Source organism: Calonectris borealis, chromosome 26 (genome assembly GCF_964195595.1).
Source record: "Calonectris borealis chromosome 26, bCalBor7.hap1.2, whole genome shotgun sequence".
NCBI lineage: Eukaryota > Metazoa > Chordata > Aves > Procellariiformes > Procellariidae > Calonectris > Calonectris borealis.
In genome coordinates, this window is record NC_134337.1 from 2,807,911 (window position 1) to 2,830,627 (window position 22,717).

The 22,717-nt window shown below is 63.4% G+C and overlaps 2 protein-coding genes across 4 annotated transcripts; one reads left to right on the forward strand and one right to left on the reverse strand.

Moving 5' to 3' along the window:
- The first annotated feature begins 2,128 nt into the window (after window positions 1–2,128).
- STRIP1 (striatin interacting protein 1) lies at window positions 2,129–12,744 on the forward strand. Of its 3 annotated transcripts, none has more exons than XM_075174010.1 (21): window positions 2,129–2,261; window positions 3,971–4,040; window positions 4,330–4,404; window positions 4,916–5,050; window positions 5,435–5,555; window positions 5,925–5,993; window positions 6,434–6,540; window positions 6,987–7,114; window positions 7,587–7,769; window positions 7,887–8,104; window positions 8,389–8,454; window positions 8,671–8,734; window positions 9,111–9,182; window positions 9,452–9,526; window positions 9,714–9,811; window positions 10,069–10,195; window positions 10,289–10,389; window positions 10,612–10,678; window positions 10,959–11,063; window positions 11,364–11,568; window positions 11,882–12,744. In XM_075174010.1, exons 1-21 carry the CDS (start codon window positions 2,211–2,213, stop codon window positions 12,127–12,129), a joined length of 2,385 nt encoding a protein of 794 aa, XP_075030111.1. In that variant the 5' UTR covers window positions 2,129–2,210; the 3' UTR covers window positions 12,130–12,744. The 3 variants fall into 3 exon arrangements, with proteins under 3 accessions (XP_075030111.1, XP_075030109.1, XP_075030110.1); XM_075174008.1 differs by lacking the exon at window positions 2,129–2,261 and adding an exon at window positions 2,269–2,432; XM_075174009.1 differs by lacking the exon at window positions 2,129–2,261 and adding an exon at window positions 2,586–3,892.
- Window positions 12,745–15,694: 2,950 nt separating this feature from the next.
- Window positions 15,695–22,001, reverse strand: ALX3 (ALX homeobox 3). The gene is made up of 4 exons (XM_075174055.1): window positions 21,648–22,001; window positions 18,023–18,327; window positions 16,679–16,741; window positions 15,695–16,012 (listed from the first exon to the last, which is right to left on the reverse strand). Exons 1-4 carry the CDS (start codon window positions 21,892–21,894, stop codon window positions 15,695–15,697), a joined length of 933 nt encoding a protein of 310 aa, XP_075030156.1. The 5' UTR covers window positions 21,895–22,001.
- Window positions 22,002–22,717: the final 716 nt, after the last annotated feature.

Genomic DNA, 22,717 nt, shown 5'->3' on the forward strand with positions numbered 1-22,717 from the left:
CTAAATTGCCTTAAAGAGCCCAGTTTTAGCTGCTAGATCAATGCTCCTAGCGCTGCTTGGGAGCAGAGTGGCGCCTGCTGGCCACCTCGCGAATAGGTGACTGTCCCCAAGCCCGGCCGAGGTCCCTACGCTGAGGTGGCCCAGGTTTGGTGGCCGCCGGTCCAGATTTGGTGGCCGGCTGGATATGGGGCAGTTCACTGTTTCAGGGTGCTAATCTGAATTCGGACAGGGGTCGCTTACCCAGCGTTATCCTCATCTCTCCTAGGTTTTTTAGCCAAACTGCACCTTAATTGAGTTTAAAACATTTTTTGTTTGTTTGTTTGTTTTTTCCTTTTTGATCCTTAAAGAGATGTTTTAAAGCGGGGGGTGGGGGGGAAGCATGGCTGCCTGCCAAGTCCGAGCAGCCCCGTCTCCCACCGAGAAGCGCGGGGTGGTTTTAAGGGTGTCTGGGTTTTTTTTTTTGGGGGGGGGGGGGGGGCGTTTCACTTTTTGTTTCGAGATGGACGCAGAGGCCCTCTGCACCACAGACCCCTGCGCGAAGCCCCTGGCTCCCCATCGCTGCCCCGGCCCTCGAGCTGGGCTTTCTCAGCTCTTCCCTGCCCTCTCGCAGTGCGTTTCAGCCGCTCTCATCGCCTCGTTCATCCCCTTCCCCATCCTCGGTGGTGACATGTTTCTCTTTTCCATCTCTTGCAGCTTGTCCTGGGACGGGGGAAGCTCCTTGCAACCCAGTGAGGTTTCTCTTGGCTTTTTTTTATCCTCCCCCCAATGCCTTTTTTCTTCCCCCAGCCAAGGTCAGAGCACGGAGGGAAGGAGGATCCCCGCTGCCTGCCCTGCCCGCATCTCCCGGTACACGGATAATGGAGATGCTGTGGTACCCACGACCGGGGCTGCTCCTTCACCTCCGGGCGCCCCGTCCCGCGGACCGGGAGCTGCCTTTTCAGTGCCGCCCGGCTGGGTCCCTCCCCGGGGCTTTGCAGGGTTGGGGGTTCCGCTGCTTCCCCGGGGGGTGCAAAGCTCCTTCACGAGGACGGGAAGAAGATGTCGTGAGGGATGCTCGTGGCTTTGATCACCCCGTTTTCCCCTCCACCTCCTTCTCCTTTGACTGTCCCTCTGTCCCCTCTCCTGGACTGTTGCTGGGTCGCTCGCTCTCCCCACAGATTTTGGGGATCGCCTGCCTCGCAGGGTCCCTTCCACCATCCCTCAAACTTCACGGGCGACGCACGCCTGGCTCAGTGAGCCGGGATGGGTGTCTGCGGGGCGGGAGCGTCCCCCCCTTCCCCGTGAGGGGACTCACGCCGGGACCCCTGCGCTTTGGGGGTCACGGTCCCCCCCTTTCCCATCCACGTTAGGGTCGAACCTCGGCGTAAGGGCTCCATCTCTATAAGCCATGTCGTGGGGGGGGAGCCCGGGGATGGCGGTGGCAGCGTCGGGCCGGGAGGGGAGAGGTTTATTTTGTATATGAATGATTTTTAATGAATGCAATATTAATCCTTGCAGATGAGCAATAAATCATTAAAGTCTAATTAAACTATTAGGAAAAACGAAGCGCTTTCCCGTGTGGGCAGTTTATTTGGAAGAGCGAGCGAATGCAATCCCCTGGGGACCCTGAGTTGTGTCCGAGCCCAGGGCCTGGGCTGGGATCTGCCTTTGGCCACCTCGAGGTGGGCTTTGGGCCCCACCAGGACCCCCTAAGCATCTCCAGGGCCCTGGATTTTGGGGTCTGACCCCCCTCTGGCCCCTTTCCCTTGGGATTTAAACCCCATCAGGTCCCTCTGTCGGGGTCTGGCTCCCCTCTGAGCCCTATCGGGCCCCCTCTCTTTGGGCTCTGAGACTCTCCAAGCCCCTTGATTTGGAGATTCGCTTCTTCTAAGCCCCTCACGTCGGGGTCGGGCCCCCTCCTGCCCCGAGCTTTGCCCCTTCCTGCCACTCCCAACATGGCGGCCTCAAACGGCCGGTCCCCGGGTCAAGGCAGGGCGGAAGTGCCGCTCCCAACGTGGCTGAGGCTACTGGCGTGCCACACCTAAGATGGCCGCGCGGGGGCGGAGCTCGCCGCCCGGCCGGGTGCCGCGCCGGCCGTGGCCGCCGGGGGCGGGCGGCGCCGGGCGGTGACGCGGCCGCCGCGGCGGGGCGGCGAGGCCGGCGGGCGGAGCCACATCGCAGCCGCCCGAGCGGCCGGACCCCCTCTCGCCTCCCCCGGTGCCACTCCCAACATGGCGGCGGCGCTGCCCCGGCTCTCCCTGCCGCTCCCGCGAGAGGGGGGGGTGAGTCCTCGCGAGAGCTCGGCGCGGTGGAGGGCGGCCGACATGGAGCCGGGCGGCGGCGGCGGCGTTGGGGGCGCGGGGCCGCTCCCGGGCAACAACAAGGCCCGCGGCGGGGCGGCGCCGCCCGGCAAGGCCCGTGACCTGGGCCGCCCGCCGCGCAAGGACTCGGAGGTCAGCGCCGCTGCCGCCGGGCCCGGCTCCGCGGGCGGGGGAGGGCGGCCTTCCCGGGCGGGGCGGGCCGGGCCGGGCCTAGGGCCTGCCCGTGCGGTGCCCGTGCCCGCCGTCCGCTTCAGTCCTGACCCGCGCGGTGCTTCCCTCCCCGCTCGGGCTCCGCCTTCCCCCGGGCCGGTCCTGGACCAGCCGCTCCCCCCGCCCCGGAGCCGGTGCTTCGGTACTGGTTCCCCTGAGGCCCAAAGCCTTGGCCGGGCGCGGCGGCTCTCTGGAGCCGAGAGGCCGCTGTCTGCCGGGCTGGTTTGATAGCGGGTCTGCCCGGAGCCCGCCTGGCTCAGTACCGGGCTCGGGTGGGTGCCGGTTTCCCGTTCATCCATCTCCTCCCGAAGGCTGGGTCGGTTTGACCCGTCTGGGGCGTGAGGGTGGCCCGGTCCCAGGCCCCCAAACCGACCCGGCACCGGCCACCCTCCTCCCAGGGCTGCACGGGGCTCTCACCGCCCTGGCCGGGGCTGTGCCGGTCGGTACCGGCCCTGGGTGATGGTGGCCGGGGTGCGGCGGGTTGTCGGGTCCCCGTGCATCGGGTCGGTCCCGCCGCGGCGCTCGGTCCGGGGATGGCTCTGGCAAGCGGTGACCGACCCCTCCGAGGAGACACCGGGGTCCCGGTGGGTTCCCCTGAGCCGTGGGGGATCAGGAGGCTTGCGTGGGAGCTGATTTATCCCACGGCTTTTCCGTCGTGTTCCCCCAAATCGAGTTTCATTCCTGGGATGGCTCCAGAGCCATCCACTTCCACGGGTGTCCTCGCGGGGGTGGGGGACGCTCCCCGAAATGACGGGAGAGGGCTGTAAGGAGGTCTGCGTGAGCCTTGGGTGCCGGGGAGCAGCTCCCAGCCCCGCAGAGCAGCGCAGACCCACCACCCCTCACTGGATGGGCCCCGCGCTCGGGAGTGGGCGCCCTGAGATTCAGGAGGGTTTTGCTGTGGGTCCACGTTGATGACTTAAAGGGAACAGACGTTTTGTGCTCTAAGGCTTCTCCTGGATGTTTTTCCAGCCTCACCAAAGCTGCTTGGAGTTGTTTTGTTCTCCCTATTCACATCCGCTGGCATCCCTCCGGTCGGCACTGCGGGGATAGCCCAAATTTTCACACATTTTGCGCAAAATGGGTGAGCTCTGAGAGCTCTCTGGTCCCACATAACCCACTTCCCGCCCTGAGATTAAACACGCCCCGTCTCCTGCTTTATTTTTCGACTTTTTGGGGCTCCCGGAGTGTTTTAAAGGCGGTGCAGTGGCAGGGGCTGCCCACCAGCGAAGCGCAGCGTGGCTCGATGCGGCGGAGCTGGGGAGAGCTGGGATGGAGATGCAGGAGGATGGGTAGGAGTTGCCTTGGTAACATTTATGCTGCTGCGGGTACATTTTTGGTCTCTTAAACAGAAGATAACAGTCCTGGATTTACGGGAGGATGAGGTGAATTGTGAATGTCTTGGGGATTTTGGTTTTCCTGAAAAAAGCTGTAATGTAACTGAATTCTTTCTCTGCTTTCAGGGCTATTCAGAGTCCCCAGACCTGGAATTTGAATACGCAGATACCGACAAATGGGCAGCAGAGCTCTCTGGTAAGGAATTTGTCTTGATGGATCAATTAATGAGCCGTGATTTTCTTTCCTGGTAGTGATTAAAGGAGCTCTGTCAACTCCAGTATCGCTCTATTATTGTCTTTAAATACCTTATTCATGTTAAAAGGGAAACGATATCATGTAATTGGTTTTTTTTAGCCTTATGCTGGGTGTGTTTTTTGCATTTCCCTCATCTTGAATAAAACTGCAATTAACGTGGCCAAGTTGCAGCTTTCTCCGACGGCTCGGTGCAGGTTGTTGGAGATTTTCCTCTGTGCTCTTTCGGCAGAGCTGTACAGCTACACGGAAGGGCCGGAGTTCCTGCTCAACCGCAAGTGCTTCGAGGAGGACTTCAGGATCCACGGTAAGACCCTTCTCTTGGACCTCTGGCACCTCTGGGGAGGGACAGGGATCTCCCGAAGGAGACGCGGGGATTGATGCATTAATGCTCCGTCAGAAAGCTCGAGATAATCTTCACGCGGTTTGGACCGTAGACCTCGTTAGTGTGCGTGGGCTGGCCCCGGAGCGCAGCTCGCTGCCTCCAGCGCGTTATGTTGATGTCTGAGGTGGTTCATGGGCGCCAGGACGGCTGTGCTGGAACATACTGGCCGCAGCAAGAGCGTCCAGCTCATTTCCCATCAGCTGCCAGCGCCGGTTCAGATGGATGTGATTCATCCAGTCGTCTGATGGAAGGCAGGAGACGGTCCGTCCGGGCCGATCACGCACGCCTGGGTGTTACGCCCAGGAGCACGGCGTTCCCTGGGGCAGCTCTGTTTTCCATCATGCTGAATCCTTTTGAGCTGTTCCTGCGACGTTTGCATCCAGAGCAGGCAGAGGTGCCCCGTGCCCTCAGCCTGCCCGCTTTGGCTTTTCAGTGCGGGACAAGAAATGGACGGAACTGGACAAGAACCAGCACCGCACTCACGCCATGCGGCTTCTCGACGGGCTGGAGGTCACCGCGCGGGAGAAGAGGCTGAAGGTTGCCCGAGCCATCCTTTACGTTGCCCAAGGTGACACCAGGACTCTGCCCCCTTAGTTTCCCCATTGCTAAATCCGGGTAATGGATTGGAGGCTATCAATTTAAAATATTTAAAATCATTTTCTCTCCTTGCATTTTTTGATTTCACCCGGGATGTCTGGAATGAAGCTAATTCTCATGGGAGTCAGACAGTTTATAGGAGTTTGGTCCAAAATTTGGCCGACTTCCCCATGCTATCCCAGCTCTGCCAGACCTGGGCTGCGTTACCCACAGGAGGGCAGTTCCGTCCTCTGCGTCTGACTTTTTGCCTTAAAATTAAGGCTGTGTTTTTCGTTCCCCCTGCAAAGTGCTCTGGCGGTGTGGGAGGGCCTCAGGATCCCTGCGGAGATGGGATCCAGCGAGGGTGTCGTTGCAGGCACCTTTGGGGAGTGCGGCTCCGAGGCCGAGGTGCAGGCTTGGATGAGATATAACATCTTCCTCTTGCTGGAAGTGGGGACCTTCAACGCTTTGGTGGAGCTGCTGAACATGGAGATTGAGTGAGTACTGGGGGAAAACACTTCAGGAATGGCTCTGGAGCTTCTTGGCAGAGGTTTTTCCGATTTGTGGCAGTCCCATTCCTGGTCTGTCTAGCCCTAATCTGATTCCTGCAGCCACCGGAATGACTCCCGTTGTTCTGGGTGGATATGTAATGTAGGATTGTACCTGGTTTATACAGAAATTCACTGTGAGCCGTGCTGCCTGCGCAGCAAATAGAGCTGGGTCCGTTCCTCCTCCCTCCATTGCACTGTGAACAGGGGACTCGTTGCAGCAATACCTATTCCAGGGCTTGGCTCTGGTGCGTGATTTCCTTGCGGCAGAGTTAAAATGTCTCCAAAGACCCCTCTGAGGCTGTTTTCCCTCCGCAGCAACAGCGCGGCTTGCAGCAGTGCCGTGAGAAAGCCGGCCATCTCCCTGGCTGACAGCACGGACCTGAGGTACGGAGCAGGGCCTGGGAGCGGGGGGATGCTCTGGGGGTGAGAGGGGGACCCCGTGTTTGCTGGTTTCTTTGGTGGGCTGAGACAGGCCAGCAGACACCGGAGGGTGTCCCAGGGCTGTCCCAGCTTCTGCCCCGGCTCCGTGAGCACCATCAGGTGCACTCAGGTCTGCTCAGCCAGTAAATGTCCCTTGTGCTCAGCCTGCACCGCAGGCCTGTGGCTGGTCGGGGACGTGAAAGCAGTAAAGTATGGGAAAGCAATTTTTTTTTTTTCCTGCTTTGACTTGCGGAGACTTTTTTCCTCCCCCAACGCCTGAGCTCTGATCCCCTGGTGCGGAGCGGCTGCTGAACCAGCCTCCCCCCCGGAGCCCTGGGTGCCGGTGGTGCCTCCGTAACTCATCCCAACCTCTGGTGATTCGCCTGACCTTCTGCTTTTTGCAGGGTGCTGCTGAATATCATGTACCTGATTGTGGAGACCGTTCGGCAGGAGGCCGAGGGGGACAAACCCGAGTGGAAAAGCATGAGACAGACCTTCCGAGCAGAGCTGGGTGAGGACCAGGCGCTTGGGGGTTGACAGGACAGAGGTTTCCAGGGTTGAAGAGTGAGAGAGTGGGATGGGATTTGACTCTAGGCCTCGGTTAATAGGGACTGGCAGCACTGGGTTGGTTTCTGCTAGGCTGAACCTTGTTGGTGGGACAAAGGGGGATGAGCAGAGGAAGCCACCCAGCCTTTTCTGCTGTCTGGGTGCTGTCTCTCAGGGGAAAAAAATTGAATATTGGGTCTGTCGTTTCCTCTTGACACAGAGGTAAGAAATTATGGTGGGTACAAGGCCTTGGAAAGGAAGAGAGGAGCTGTCTGGGGTGAGACGAGGATCTCGGAGATGGGGGGTGCCAGACTGCAGAGGCTGTGGGAGGGCGAAGGGGCTGGCGAGGCTGGCGGTTGGGGTGAGGGCAGGGGTGAGGAATGCCTGGCTATCGCTGCCGTGTGGTTCCAGGAGCCCCCCTGTACAACAACGAGCCCTTCTCCGTCATGCTCTTTGGGATGGTGACTAAATTCTGCAGCGGCCACGCTCCGCACTTCCCCATGAAGAAGGTGCTGCTCTTGCTCTGGAAAACTGTACTGGTAAGGAGAGGCCGTGGGATGTGCCAACGCGCGTCTTGCGGTTTGACATTTGGCAGAGGAAGGGAATTCTGCCCTCTGAGCTGGCTGTAATTCTCCATCCTCTTTTTCTGGCGTTCAGCCGAATAGTTTGCACCCTAATAAACCCACCTCCAGGTTTCACCCCTAGGGGAGCATTGGATATTGGTGTCTGGAGCTGGATACCGAGGACGGACCCAAAGCAAGGTCCCCGGCTGGGGTCTGCGTGAAAGAAAAGGTCCAGACACTTCAGTTGTGGATGCCTGAACACCCTCCTGTCCCTTCTGCCTTTCACAATGACAAGAGCAGCGTGGGGACAGGCAGCTCTTGTTTTACACCCTGAGGAAGGATTTGGGACACCTGGAGAGTGGATTTGGGGGAGGGCAGGTGGAGAAGCCCCCGGTGCCGTGTGTGGAGGGGTCCCCTGTGCTCAAGGGTGCCGTGGTCTCCCTTGCAGTGCACCCTGGGGGGCTTTGAGGAGCTCCAGAGCATGAAGGCAGAGAAGCGGGAGATCCTGGGCCTCCCGCCGCTCCCGGAGGACAGCATTAAAGTGATCCGCAACATGCGAGCTGCCTCCCCGCCCGCGTCCGCCTCCGATCTGATCGAGCAGCAGCAGAAGCGAGGCCGGCGGGAGCACAAGGTGAGGCCGGCACAGGGAGCTGGGGACGGTGACGTTAACGAGGGGACGGCTGGAGTCTGGGCACTGACCTTGGAGCACCTCGTCCCCAGGGACACCTGCCTGCTCTTCTCTCTCCAGGCCCTGATTAAGCAGGATAACCTTGATGCCTTTAACGAGCGGGACCCTTACAAAGCTGATGACTCCCGTGAGGAAGAAGAGGAAAATGATGATGACAACAGCCTGGAGGGAGAGACTTTCCCCCTCGAACGGGATGAAGTGATGCCTCCCCCCACCCAGCATCCCCCCAGCGACCGCATCACCTGCCCCAAGGGGCTGCCCTGGGCCCCCAAGGTCCGGTGAGTCCGTGGGGGGCTGACCTTGGGCCAGGCTGCGGGGAGAGCTGGAGCGGGTTGAGGAAAACGGAGGCTGTTAAATATTGAGAACTTCAGCAGGGGTGTGGGGAAGATGGGGTGGTCGATCTGGTGGTCGCTTTGGTGGCTGTTCTGTCGGTGGAGCGGGCTCAGCACCATCTCCTTTATCTGACCGCGAGGCTTTTCCTGACACCCTGTGCCCGGGGCCGTGGTGTCCCGACCCAGGTGGACGGGAAGATGTGACTCTTCCCCTTGTCCCTTTGCTGCAGAGAGAAGGACATTGAGATGTTCCTGGAGTCCAGCCGCAGCAAGTTCATCGGTTACACTCTGGGCAGGTGGGTTCCTGCAGAGCCAGCCCGGGGGGCTGCCGATTTGGGGGGGGGTTGTAGTAGAGGCTGCTAGTGCGGGGGTTGCCGTTGCCCTCCGCTTGGCAGCAGAGAAGTCCTGAGCTCGCTGGCTTCTTCTCGGGGTGGTGGTCTCTGACCTGCCCGGGGGGGTGGCTCAGGTTTGCTCCTGCCTCCACCCAGCCCGGCTCTTTCCCTTCTCTCTAGTGACACCAACACCGTGGTGGGCTTGCCCAGGCCCATCCACGAGAGCATCCGAACCCTGAAGCTGGTGAGTGCGTTGATGAATTCCTCCAATTCCTCCAGTGTGGGTGCCCCTTCCCCATCCCCCTGCACCGGGTCAGGGCCAGCGGTGTTTCGCTGACCCCTCTCCCACTTGCTCAGCCCGGTGATGGGACCGGTCTTAAGTTTTCATCCCATCCCATCCCTCCCAGGCTGGCCGAACCCCTTTCCTCACTGGCTTCATCCCTTTCTTACTGGGGTTGTCCCAGAGGTGAGGCCAGCAGCCACCACCCTGCCCATCAACGTCGGTCACCGCTGGGACAGGAATAACAGCGAGGGACTTAAAAAGATGATGGGACCAGGCTGGGGCTGGTGGCATCGACGGGGGGGGCTGCGGTGTGAACCCCTGCTCTCTCCCCGTGCAGCACAAGTACACGTCCATCGCGGAGGTGCAAGTGCACATGGAGGACGAGTACCTGCGCTCCCCGCTCTCCGGGGTGAGTGTGGGGTTGAGGATGGGACGAAGCTTCCGAGCTGGGGGCACTCAGTCCCGCCAGGCCTTTTTGGCTGTCGACGGGGCTGGGGGTTTGCTCCGCTGGGGAGGGAGGAACGATTTCTCTGGGGCAGAGGGTGGGATGTGCGGGGAGGCTTCGGGGAGGAGCTGGGGGTATCCTGCCCTTGGGATCAGAGAGCCTGGGGCTGAGCCAGGCCCACGGGGCTGGTGGCAGCTCCTGGTATGAGGTTTTCTGGTCTCTCCTGACACCAGGGGGAAGAAGAAGTGGAGCAAGTCCCTGCGGAGATCCTGTACCAGGGCCTCCTGCCAAGCCTGCCGCAGTACATGGTGAGCTGGGGAGCACTGGGGGTCCCCTGGGCTCAGTGGAGGGGGTCTCCCTCCACTGCCCCATCCCTTTCCAGTGATGCCCCCTCCCCACATATACATCCCTGTCGCTCCCTCCTGCGGTGGGGAGGGGGGCCTGTGGCCGGTCCCCCTGTTCCCATCCCTTTTTCCACCTCTCCCTTCTCCCCAGATCGCTCTGCTGAAGATCCTCCTTGCCGCAGCGCCCACCTCCAAAGCCAAGACGGACTCCATCAACATCCTGGCAGACGTCTTGCCGGAGGAGATGCCGTGAGTGACCGTGGAGGGCGAGCAGAGGCGCTGGGTGATGATGGGAGCCAGGCAGAGTGGTGCGGTTTGGGCTGGGGCTGTGCTCAGGCCTCCTGGGTGATCTTAACCGTCTTCTGCTCGGTGGTGTGCCAGGAATTGTGCGTTGCTGCAGGTGGCTGCTGAGAGCCCAGGGGACGGCAGGACTATCCGCCGACACCTCCGGGGCTGGCTGGGTGCGGGCGGTGCCCCAGCCCAAGGATCCCTTCTGTGTCCCTCAGGACCACAGTGCTGCAGAGCATGAAGCTGGGGGTGGATGTCAATCGGCACAAGGAGATCATCGTCAAAGCCATTTCTGCCGTGCTGCTCCTCCTGCTCAAACACTTCAAGCTGAATCACATCTACCAGGTGAGGGGGGCCAGGGTCCCGCCGCCCTGCACGGGGCTGTGGGGATGGGCAGGACCCAGGATGGGTCCTCCGTTCACCCGCCTTTCTCCCCAGTTTGAGTACATGGCCCAGCATCTGGTCTTTGCCAACTGCATCCCGCTCATCTTGAAGTTCTTCAACCAGAACATCATGTCCTACATCACTGCCAAGAACAGGTAGTGGAGGGAGGTGTCCACCCGCATCCCTGCTGGGTGTGGGGAGGGGGTCCCTGCTTGCTTTGCCCCTCCGTGATCCCTCCCCGGCCATGGCTCCGGTGCGGGCAGACCCAGGGAAGTGCCCGCTGCAGCTGATCGGTGGGTGGGAGGTGTGGGGCTGCGTTGCCCCCAGGCCAGGTAGGATCTGGGGGAGCAGCACGACACCCCCTCTCCTTCCTGCAGCATTTCCGTCCTGGACTACCCGTACTGCGTGGTGCACGAGCTGCCGGAGCTGACAGCGGAGAGCCTGGTGAGTCGCTCCCTTCTCCGCCAGGTCCCGGTGCCCTGGGGTGCTCCCCGAAGGGTTTCGTGGGTGCAGGGAGGCAGCAGGGCTCCAGCACCCAGCCCTGGCACCCTCGGCACTCCTGCGCTTGGCCCCAGCACTGCTGGGGCTTCGATGGGTGGCTGTCAGACGTCCCCTGCCTGCGTGCTGTCCTGTACCCCTTTGGGCAAGGGTCCTCGGACCAGAACAGCCTTTCCTCATCCCCGCTCCGATCTCTTGCCTGACCCCTGCCTCTGCTTTCCCGCAGGAAGCGGGAGACAACAACCAGTTTTGCTGGAGGAACCTCTTCTCCTGCATAAACCTCCTGCGCATCCTGAACAAACTGACCAAGTGGAAGCACTCCCGCACCATGGTGAGGGCCGGGGAACCCGCTGGGGCTCAGCCCAGCCCGGCTGGGCTGTCGCAGGGCGCCTGACCTGGGCGAGGGGGCTGTGGATACCTTGGGGTTCCCTTTGCGCTGCACCCCAGACCTCGCTGGGGAGCGGCAGGCGAGGGAGGGTGGGTGGAAGGGGCGAGGGAGAGCGCACGCTGCAGGGAAGGGTTTGTGCGTGCTGGAGGGGGTTGGCGTGTGTGCGACGGGCGGTACCCACGTACCCATCCCAGCCATGTCACCCCTCTGTCCCCGGCTGCCGGGGGGGGCTGTTCCCCGCAGATGCTGGTGGTGTTCAAGTCAGCACCCATCCTGAAGCGGGCGCTGAAGGTGAAGCAGGCCATGATGCAGCTCTACGTGCTGAAGCTGCTCAAGGTCCAGACCAAGTACCTGGGCCGGCAGTGGAGGAAGAGCAACATGAAGACCATGTCGGCCATCTACCAGAAAGTGCGGCACCGTCTCAACGACGACTGGGCCTACGGCAACGGTACGTCCTTCGCAGCGGCTGCGGAGCGTCCCGTTACCCGCTGTCCTTCCCGCTTTGCAGTGATGTGTCTGTGCCCAGAGCTGTCCCTTCGCTGCTTCGGGCTTGTGCAGCCCTTAGGTCTGGGGTGCAGGGAGGGATTTGGGGTGGTGCCATCGTGGGGAAGAGGGGAAGGGCTGGCAACGGCCAGTGTTGGAGCCTGCTCCGCGCCCTGCGTGTTGTTCTTCGTAAGGACCTGCAAAGACCTTTCCTGAGGGATTTGTGCTGGCTGAAGGGCCCCCAGCTCCCCTCTGACACCCCCCTTCCCTCTGCCCAGACCTGGATGCCCGGCCCTGGGACTTCCAGGCGGAGGAGTGCGCCCTGCGCGCCAGCATTGAGCGCTTCAACTCCCGTCGCTACGACCGGGCGCACAGCAACCCCGATTTTCTACCCGTGGACAACTGCCTGCAGAGCGTCCTGGGCCAGCGCGTGGACCTGCCCGAGGATTTCCAGGTCAACTACGACCTGTGGCTGGAGCGGGAGGTCTTCTCCCGACCCATCTCCTGGGAGGAGCTGCTGCAGTGACGGACGACGGGGAGGCAGGAGGGGGGGGGGTGTTTTGGGGAGATCTCAAAGCCGACCCGCTGCTGAGGGGCAGGGGGAGCGAGGTTTTGGGGGGGTCTGTGGGTGCCTGGACCCCCTGTGGCGGGGCTTGGGAAGAAGGCTGGAGCTGTGGGGTCCTCGCCGAGACTCTGTCCTGCCCCTCCGCCTCCTTCCAGGCTCAACCCCGAGGGTGAAGGCTTGGCGGAGGCCACAGTGCCCTGGGAGTTTCCCCTTGGGTGGGGGGGGGGACTTGTGCGCGCCCCTGGTCGATGCTTTCGGAGGCGGCGCCCCCATCACCCACCAGCCGCAGCCAAGAGTGGGGAGCAGGCGGCGGTGCGGGGCGAGGGGCCCCCCTTGGGCGCTGCTGGGGGGACGCGGGGAGCAGAGGCCGCCGCGGCAGGAAAACAGCCGCTCCCCCTGCCCAGCTCCCCGCCGGGGGTGGGGGGCACCGGGAGGGCGATGGCGGGGTGGGGGGGTCGAGGGACTGACCCCTTGCCGATGGGCTGGGGAGGGCTGGAGCCTGCAGTCTCCCCTCGCCCCGCTGGGTGGGGTGGATGAGCTGTATATAGAAATATATATATTTGGTGATACCTCTGAGCCGGGCGTCTCTGGGCTCGCTCTGTGTCCCCGTCCCTGGGAAGGAGCTGGATGAACCCAGCGATGGGGCTGAGCTGGTCCACGGGGTTCCTTGTCTCGTGTCCTTGACCCCAAGTCCCACTGGGGGTGCGTTACCTGTCGCTGAAAGATTTAATATTTATCTTGCAACCGGATCTGTTGGCTTGGGGGGAGCTGGTGACCTCGGGGGGGTGCGGGCAGGTTCAGGGAGGCATTTGCCCGTCCCCTTCCCTGAACCCTCCTGAGTTCCGCCTGGGATTTCTGACGCCGGCCTGGTGCTGTCGCTGGGATTTTCCTTGGCTCCTGCTCCCAGCAGAGGAGCCGAGCATCGAACCCTCCGTCCCCAAAGCCTGGCCTTGACGGAGCTCACCCTTACACCTTGCTGTGCCTCAGTTTCCCTGGCAGAGGGAGGCTGCGGCAGCCCCCCATTTACTCCCCGTCGCCTGCCGGGATGCCCGTGGTGCTCCAGGAGTGATCCCGCCTGGCCCCGGGGCTCGAGGCCCCTTTCGGGAGGGACAGGTGGTGTGTAACGTTGGGGTGCATCGGGGTGGCACAAATTGTGGGGGCTGTGCTCTGTTCCTGCCCCCCGCACCCCACCCGGCCTTGGGGATGCTCAGCCCCTGCCCTGGGGCCCACCCCGAAGGCAGGAGGCAGCAAACTCAGCCCTTAGCAGACATCAGAGAAGCCACTTGTCCTTAACAAGTCCCCAGACGGTGCGGCCGTGGCTGTGGGACCCACCCTGCCCTCCTCCCTCACAGCCACGGGCGAGGGACGGGTGGTGACACGGAGCCCAGCGATCCCTCCAAGGTCCCCAGTGCTGCACCCCGACCTCGGCCCCCCCGGGAGCCGCACAGATCGGGGGGGATGTGTCCTGAGCAGGAGCCGGAGCGGGGGGTGCAGCCACTGTCGCATTGCAACGGCTGATGCACCCCAGGGTGCTTTCCTTCCCTCTGGGTGCCCCCAGCACCCACCCCTGGCCCCCAAAACCCTCTCCTGGGGCAGGAGCCGGCCCGGGGAGCCCGGCGGGATGCTCGCAGATGAGGTGTGAGCCGAGCCGAGCTCTCCATCACACCTCGCTCCCCTCCGCCTGCTCCAAAATGTTCCCCAGCTGTGCCGGGTGATCACAGACCGCGGCTTTTATAGCGCTGCCGGAGCCATAAATAACTTATTAAAAATGTGTTTTATTGTTTATAAATGGATAACAAAATCCCCACCGGTGGGAGGGGGGGGGCTGCGAGAGCCAGGGTGCGAGATGTCCCAGGTGAGGGTGGGCACCCATTGGGTGCATGGCCGGGCTGGGGGGGTAGGGGGGCACCCACCGTGGCCAGGCTGTGCCAGGGGTGCCAAGCCCGGTGGGTGAGGAACATCCGTGCGGGTCTTGGAGCATTTGGGCTCCCTTTGGCTGAAAACCTTGGGGTTTTGGCCCAAATCGGGCTGGATCGGCAGGTTGGGTGCCTCCCCGAGGGGGTCCATGGTGCCCGACCGAGGTTCCCCCCCTCCCCAGCATCAGGATGCAGAAGACCAGGAGCTGGGGGCAGGGCGGCATCGCAGTTTCTGGGTTTTTTGGGCACGAGGGGGCCCTTGGGGGTGCGACAGCATCTGCGGGCGATGGGGTGAGCGGGAGCGAGGGGAGACCCCGTTCGTGACTTGATTTGGGTGGGGGGGGTCACGCTGGCTGGAGGATGCGATGGGACACACACCTGGTGCTTGGAGGGACCCGCGGTGCACCCCGGGACCCCCGGAGCAGATGAAGCCCGTCGGATACGATGAGGTGATCCCCCCCCCCGGACACCCAGGACCGGCCATCCAGGTACCACCACCAACGGCCTTCCCGCAGGCCCCCAAAATGGGGAAAACCCTCCAAACTGACCACTTTTTCCCCAAACACCCCAGCTGGGGCCCCTGGGATGGTACCAGGCATGGGGGTCCCACCCGCTGGCATTAAAGCACCCCCCCCACCTTATCAATCTGAGGGGTAACGGGCATGGGGTGCCTACGGGTGACCCTACAGGGGCTTCAATTTAGGTGTCGTTATCCCTGCAGCTCCCCCACCCCATTTATTGCCCGTCCCGGGGGGGGCTCCACGTTTGTCCTGAATCTTGTTTTCCCTATGAGGGGGAGCAGAAAGGGCTGCCCGTGGTTTGGGGGGGGCTTCGAGGGCTCCTTGAACATGGCTGGGGGTTTTGCTCTGCCCCGTAACCCCCCCCCCGCCCCGAGCACCAGCAGCTGTCCCAGCTTGCGTGCGTCTTCCCAGTATGGTTGGACTGGGACATGAAGAACCCAATTTCTGCCATCGCTGGTTGCACTGGGGGGGGGGGGTCAGTGGCCAAATTTCAGCTGGGGAGAGGAGCGCTACCCCCAAAACAACCCCGTACCCCCTGCCATGGTGCTCCCCTGGCACCCCCCCACCGGCACAGCCCCCTCCCCGGACATACCCAAGGCCGGTGCCCCCCGGGTCGGGCAGGGGGGCTTGCAGGCAGGGGGGGATGCAGGGAGGGGGGGATGCAGGCAGGGGGGGGATGCAGACAGGGGGGACCAAGAGCCTGCGACCCCGCCGCAAACCGCCGGGTATCTCCATTAAATCCCATTCTCTGAAGGTGCTTGGGGGGGTTCGGGTTTTTTGGGAGCTGCTTTTGGGGTCCCAAGCTGCCAGGGCCAGCCCCGCTGGGGCGGGCTGGGTTTGGGGGTGAGCCTTTTCCCTCCACCAGCAGCCCCGCTTTGACCCCCCCCCCTTACCCCGGGGGGGGCCGACAGCAGCGTGATGGAGCGGGGTGGGATGCAGGAAGCTCACAGAGATCGGGGTGCACAGGGAGGGGGGTAAGGGTGACCCCACCAACCCGCTCCCAAACCCTGGTGCTGGGGGGAAAGGATGCGTTCCAGGCCGAGGGGGGGGGGGCAAACGGTCCGTGTCCCTCCCCGGGGGGGGGGAGGATCACGTAGCCCAGTTCAGCAGGCTGCTGGTCGCCTCTTTGCTCTTCATCCTCAGCGGCACCAGGGTGGGCGACTTGTAGTCGTGTTCGGGTGCCGGCTCGAAGGGGTGGGTGCCCAGGGCCGGGGGGGGGAGGCTGTGCAGGGAGTAGAGGCTGTTGATGCCGGGGTGGGGGCTGGGAGAAGCAGGGATACCCATGAAGCCGGTGATGTTGCTGTGAGCGTGGGGGTACGGAGACATGCAGGGGGACGGGATGCTCTCGGGGGGCAGGAGCCCCGCAGGGCTCCCGGGGCCGGAGCTCGGCCACAGGTTGTTCTGCAACTGGAAGAAAAAACCAGAAAAAAAAATAAAAAGAAGCCAAAAATGAAGCGGGGGGGGGGAGGTCAGATGTGGGTGGGGACCACATCACCACCCCCCCCCCCCCTTGGATCCCACCCACAAGGTGCAAAGCGATGGATGCCTTTGCTTTATTTTAATTGCCTGGGGCGGGGGGGGTGTTGAATCCTGATTGAACTCCCCCTCCCCGCCCTGCGCAGGGCGGCCGTGGGAGAGTTCGGCATCGGGGACGAGCGTGAAGCTGAGTTTTAAATTATTTTTATGCTTTTCAATGTGGGAAAAAAAAAAAAGCAATTTTGCAGCAAAGGGGGGGGGGCGGGGCAGGAAGCCCTGATGGATGTGGGGAAGCTAAAGGGGTTTCTTTGTGGGGGAGGACCCCAAAACCCTGCCCCGAAGGGCATGTTCCCACGGGAGATGGAGGGGGACATAAAGCAGCATCTTCCTGCATGTGGCATCTTTCCCCCTTTTCCATCCGGGGCCACGGGCTTTTCCCGAGGGTGGATGGAACCGGGGGGGAAAAGGGACAAAAATGGGTGATGTGGGTCACCCCGCGAGGACTCCCGGGTGCAATGGGACAGGGACCCTTGTCCTGGGGTGGGGGGGGGGGGACGGGACAGGGCTGGGGCAGGCAGCCGCCGCGGCGTCTCTCACCTCCTGGATTTTCCCGTAACGTTCCCGTTTCCGCCACTTGGCCCGTCGGTTTTGGAACCAGACCTGGGGGATGGAGGAAGGGGCTGAGGCGCAGGACCACGGGTCCACGCTCAGCTTCCCAGCAGGAAAAGAGCCCTAACGCCATCCCCAGCATCCCGTAGACTGGAGATGAACAGAGAAAGCTGCCCTTGAGCCCTTGTTGGAGCTCACCAGGCTTTTTCTCTACCAAGAGCAGAAATCTCTCTTATCCCTCTTGGAAAATAAGCAGTCCTGCTCCGTGCATGGTTCTTTTCTCTCCCTTGTGCTTCTGGGCTTCGTTTATCCCAGGTTTTGATGCAGAATGAGGTTTTTTGGGTCCTGCGTGGTCACGATGACCCACCTGCACGTCCCCTCCGTGCTGCTGGATGGGGCTGGGGACCGGAGCTTGCTGGGGCGGTGACGGCTCCAGGAGCATCTCCCGGAGAGGAGGAGGTGGTACCGGGATGCTCGCCACGGGGCTCTCACGGTTACAGGTAATTTCATCCAAATCCACCCCAAATCAGAGCTCGGAGATGGCTCAGAGGCCACGGGGGTGGGTGTGGGGTGGTTGCAGGCTCGGGGTGCAGGTCCCCTGCCTGTGCCTTGTCCCTAGCTCCTGCCCCACGGAGAGGGCAGCACCCAGGACCCGGTGACTTGAGGCACCCAGCACCCGATGGGTGCTCCCTGCTCTCTTCATTACCCCCCCGCCTTTGCTTTCCTCCCCATCAGGTGCCCCCTCCAGCCGCCTCTTCCCGCCGGGAGCCTCAAACCACACGGAGACGCCCCTGGAAGGAGCTCGCTGGCCTGACGCAGGCGTGATGCCAGCGGAGCCGGGGCGGCGAGGGAGGGCCTCATCCTGCCCCACGTCCTGGGATGCATCACCCTCAGCCCCATCCGCGCTGAGCCCCCGGGGACCCCTCTCCTGGGATGGCAGCTCCATCCCTGGGCTGGAGGGAGCTGAGTTGGGGGAGGCTGGGGATGATGGATGCGTGGGGGGGATCACGTTAGGGGATGCTGGGGGGGGGAGGTTGGCAATGACCTCCCAAATTTTGGCTCTTCCCACCCCTTGGGTGCTGCAGAGAGGGGACAAGGGGAGAACTGGAGAGAGCTCGGCGAGGCAACCGGCACCCACACCCCGTGGCGGTGGGTGAAGCGAGCGCTTGGGCTGGGATTTTCCCTCTGGAGCTTAGCAAAATCCTCCTGGGAAAAACAGCTTCTAACTCAGCAACACCCTGCAGAGGAGGAGAAAGCATCCTCCGGCTCTGCCCAGCACCACCCGGGGTGGCCGTGCCCATCCCTACGGGAGCCAGGGACCCGTGCCCGTACCTGCACCCTGGCTTCGGTCAGGTCCGTCCGCAGTGCCAGCTGCTCACGGGCGTAGACGTCGGGATAATGCGTCTTCTGGAAGACCTTTTCCAGCTCTTCCAGCTGGAACGTGCTGAAGGTCGTCCTGTTCCTCCTCTTCTTGCTTTTGCTCTTGCCCAGGGGCTCAGGGAGCTCGGGGACCCCGTGCTCCCGTAGGCTGCCCAGGGGTGCTGCCAGCGGGCACCCCAATTCCCCTGGGGCTTTCACGGGGGCCCGGCAGGCTGCGGGCATCGCCTGGTACCCGCCTTTGCATCCCTTCTCGCCGCCTGGCAGGGGGAGAGGCACAAGATGGGGTGGTATTAACGGTGTTAACGAAGCGAAGAGCCCCCCATGCCCGCAGCCCCAAACCTCCCCTCCCATCCCTGCAGCACCCGAGGCCCCGGGCATGGTCACCCCGGGGGGGATGTGGGGGTACAGTCCCAGGAGAAAGGGGCTGGGTGCAGGCACGCAGCGGTCCGGGGAGGGCAAAATCCCTGTTTCCCGGGGGAGCTGCGGGCTGGTGCTGCTCCCCGAGGGTGTGGGAGGGAAGCCTGGCCGGAGGGGTGGGTGCTTGGGGACCCGCGGCTGGGGGTCCTGCTCGGGGACCCTCTTAGACGCTGCTAAGGGGATGTGGGGTGGGCGAGGGGGGCCAGAGAAGGCGAGCACGGGGTCGTCCTGCAGACAGGGCTTTGCTCAGCTCCCCTCGTCCCTCTCCTCGTCCCTCTCCTCCAGCACAGGCTGTCGCCTCCACCCAGCTCAGCTGCGCCCAGAGCAGAGACATCGGATCCACCAGTAACCCCAGCCCGCCCCGGCACTGGGCCGTATCCAGACCCCTGCGCTTGAGCTCGGTTCAAGGGGAGCCTCTGCCTGCCCCCGGGGCAGCGTTTCCCTGTAGCTGCAACTCTCAGGAAACCATTTGGAAAGGAGTGAAAAATAACATCCCCACCCCCCCCGCCTTTTTGCTCAAGAAGAGCTCCCCTTCCCCAGCCCCCCACGGCGCCGGGGGGCCAGAGCAAAAAATTTGGGGGTTCCCCCCTTTCCCCTCGCTGCTGCGGCGTCTCATGAAATGGCTTCAAGGAGATAAGTCACTGCCACGCGTTTCGGAGGTCACCTTTGTCCCCCGGGAGGGCTGTTTGTCCCCACGCGGGGACACGTGGAGCTCAGCGGCTCCGGCCGATGCCGGGTGCTGCTGGGACCCCGCGGAGCTGAACTGGCAAAGGGGGGACTTAGCAGATGGGGGGGGACAGCCTGGGGACCCCAGCAGCCGAGGGGACACGGGGGCTTCACCCAGGAAGGAGATGATCTGAAAACGCCGGGTTTTGCCCCAGTTTTACTCCCACCCCGACCACCATCTCCAGATACTTGGGCTTGCTGCAGGTGGAGACCACCGGCCCCCTCGGAGGGGTAGGATCAGGCCCACGGCCGGGCCTTGGGCACAGCGCAGCGCTCGGGGCCGGCGAGGGGGGAAATCGCCTCCTTCGGGATGGATCCTCCTTCCCAGCCCGTTAACTATCACATCCCGGTGGAGCGGGGTGCGGGGTCCCCATCCCTGCGGACCCACCCGGGGCTCCGTATCCCCCGAACCAGGCGCCGCCGTGGCCTTTTCCGGACTTTCGGTTTTGATTTTTGGTTGTTTCCTAATTAAGGCAATTTGGGGGTTACGGCGCGCAGCCGAGAGCCGAGGTCCAGCTGCTTTGAATTAATCGGAAAATGTTATCTGGGGGGGGGCGGGGGGGATTTGGGGGGGCGATTGCTCCCTGTCCTTCTCGGTACCGACCTGTCTACATGCCCGGCGGTGGGTAACGGCGAAGGGCTGAGGCCAAATTGCCGTTTCCTCCCCGCTTTGTCCTCCGAAGGGCTCGGCCTCCGGGCCGGGGGGTTTTAATAATAAAAAATAAGCCCGGCCCAGGAGCGAAGCGAAGGTAAAAAACCCAAATATGACCGAAAATAAGGAAAAAATGACCAAAAGAAAAAAAATCCCGCTGCACAAAGCGGTCCGATAAATGCGTCGGGTTTGGGGTTTTTTCCCCCTTTTCAAAGGCAACGCGCCGCATTTCCGAGCGACCCCGCGGGTTTCGGCGTTGGAGACAAATAAATAAATGGCCAGAAAGAAGGAAAAGGCAGGAAGGGAGCAGGATACGGGCGCGTAGCTAAATAAACACGGCGTCGCAGGGGGACAAAGAGGATGGGAAAAAAGGAAGATATAGATATTTTCCGCGCCCCCCCCCCCCTCCCCTAAACTGACACCCCCCAAAAGATTTGGCGGCGCTGGGGAAGGCGGCAGCTGGGAAACAGCTGTACAATTCTTGGGATAACCGGGAGGGGAAAGGAGAACTCAAAGGGATCATTAGGGAAGGGATGGGGGCACGGAAAGGGCTCCCGGGAACCGGGGGGACACACTGCAGCCGCCAGCGAAAGCCAACCCCGGGGACGGCAGCATCCCTCCCGCCGCACCGGGAGCAGGTAAGTGCGGTGGAGGGGACCGGCCCGGTGTCCCCGGGGCTTTTTCTACCTGTTCCCCCCGGGCGGGAGCGGGGCGGCTTTGCCAGGCCCCAGCTGGTTCCCATTACACCCGCGGCGCTGCCTTTTTCTTCTTATATTAAAGGGAAGGGGGGAGAAAATAAAAGGCCCGTGGGACCGCGGAGCACCGGAGGGACGGGATGAGCCCGGTCAGCCCCGGTCGGAGCCCCCGACGGTCCCGGCCGGGAGGGAAAGTGCGAGGGAGCGGCGGGTGTTGCTCGGCCGGTGGAAACGCCGGGGAGAGCCCCGGGGAAGCGCCTCGTCCTGCCCGAGCCCGGAGATGGGTGCGGAGCCCCGGGCACCGGTGTGCACCGGGGGCCCCGGAGCTCTGCACCCCGGAGCTAGGGAACCGGGAGCTCTGCGAGTCCCGGAGCCGGGCACCGGGGAGCCCCGTACTCTGCAAGCCCCGGAGCCGGGCACCGTGGCCCGGCCTCCCGGGAGCTGACGGCGCTGCCCGGGCCCGGAGCCCCGGGCCCGTCCGTGCGGCCGGTGCGGCCGTTGGTCCTGCCCGGTGAGGCCCGGGCACGGGAGGCGGCGGCCGGCCGCGCCTTTCCAGCCTCCTCCGAGGGACGGGGCCGGGCTCCGTCCCCGGTAACGGGCTCCGTCCCCGTCGGGACCCGCCGCTCCTCCGCCCGGGGCGAAGCGGGCCCGGGCCGGTCCCCGCCGTCGCGGCAGCGGGACCGGGTCTCTCCTACCGGCTCTTCTCCCTCTTTTCCCCCCGCTCCGTTTCTGGAGCGGAGACCTCTGTCGCGACATAGTCCCGGCTGCCCGACACACGGGAGCACCGGCCCTTGCCCGCTCCCCGGCTCCCGTTTGGAAATGCCCTGGCGGCCCTCCGCTCCGACGGGGCCATATCGCGACAGTAGTCGCCTCGGTGAAGCCGGGGGGGAGCGTGTCGGCGATAGGACGCTCTCGGGGGTGGGTGGAGGGGATCAGGGCTGGGGGTCCCGGCAGACACCGAGGGCAGCGGCAGGATCGGGCCCCCGGGCGGGGGTAGAGAGAAGGAAAGAGAAGCAGAAGGGGCCGGGGAGAGGGGGGGGGATGGCGGCCCCGGCTCCCCCCATCCACCCGCCGCTCGCCCCGGTACCTGCAGCCCCGGCCGGGTAGAAGGGCTTCCCATTGACGGCCACGGCGAGGGGGCCCGGGCTGGCGACCCCCAGGTACCGGGGCTCTGCCTTGTCCGGCGGGCAGCGGGCAGGGCGGGGGCTGAGCGGCGGCGGATGGCGGGGGGGTCCCGGTGGACCGAGCGTGAAGGCGGTGGGAGACCGGGGAAGCCCCGGGGGGGGTCCAGCCCGACGAGGTGGGGGGAAGGCCGGGCAGCCCGGTGCCTCCATGCCGCAGGTTGGAGGGAACGGGGGAGGCCGGCGGGGAGCGGATTTTGTGCGGGGGGCCGGGGAGGAGGGGGATGGTGGGGATGTGAAGGGAGGGATCGCCAAGCACCCCCCCCCCATACACACCCACACCCACTCGCACACCCCAGCCCACTTCCCCCACTCCACAGCCAGTCACGTGCGTCCTCCCATCCACTTCGTTAACCCTCTAATCCCAATTCCACCCGCCCCACCCCAGCCCCAAGGTCCCTTTCCCGAGTGGGTCGGACCACAGCAAGGGTCCCCCTCCATCCTCAAAGCAGGGGCCGTGGGGGGAGCCCCGCTCCCCCCCTCCCAGCGCTCCCAGTGTCTCCCAGCTACAGGAAATGCCCAGGGCCCTTCCTTGATTTCAAGCTTCATCCCCAACTGCTACGAGCAGCCCAAAATCCCAGGCAGGGGGAGAAAATTCCATTTTTCAGACACCCTCGGGGTTTTTTTTCCCCTTCCCAAGCTGAACCGAACCCATTTGCAGCCTTTCCCTCCCCAAGGCCGGGGCTGAGGCCTGGGCACGTCGGTTCAGGGATGATCGTGACCCTGGGACACGGGATCCAGGATCCCACGGTGCCGTGTCCGTCCTTGGAGCAGGCGCTGGGCTCTGCTGGCGTGGGTGGCGTTTGCTCCCAGCACCGAGAAGGTCCTGTCCTGCTCCCCCCCCATGTCCTGCTGCTGGTCCCACACCCCAGGATTTGGGTCCCCCCATCCCAGCAGGCTGGTTTTGGGTTTTGCAGCAGACGCCGATGTTGGGGCAGAGCGGATCAGAGCTTGCCTGGACTTTTTTTTTTTTTTC

Bases quoted from the DNA above. Each gene is read 5' to 3' on its own strand.
- STRIP1 (XM_075174008.1), top strand. From the start codon at position 2,304: ATGGAGCCGGGCGGCGGCGGCGGCGTTGGGGGCGCGGGGCCGCTCCCG. The intron at 7,770-7,886 runs GTGAGGCCGGCA...TTCTCTCTCCAG, and splicing joins GAGGCCGGCGGGAGCACAAG to GCCCTGATTAAGCAGGATAA. The intron at 11,064-11,363 runs GTGAGGGCCGGG...TGTTCCCCGCAG, and splicing joins GGAAGCACTCCCGCACCATG to ATGCTGGTGGTGTTCAAGTC.
- ALX3 (XM_075174055.1), bottom strand. From the start codon at position 21,894: ATGGAGGCACCGGGCTGCCCGGCCTTCCCCCCACCTCGTCGGGCTGGA. The intron at 18,328-21,647 runs GTACCGGGGCGA...TCCCCCTGCCAG, and splicing joins CTACCCGGCCGGGGCTGCAG to GCGGCGAGAAGGGATGCAAA. The intron at 16,742-18,022 runs GTACGGGCACGG...TCCATCCCCCAG, and splicing joins TGACCGAAGCCAGGGTGCAG to GTCTGGTTCCAAAACCGACG.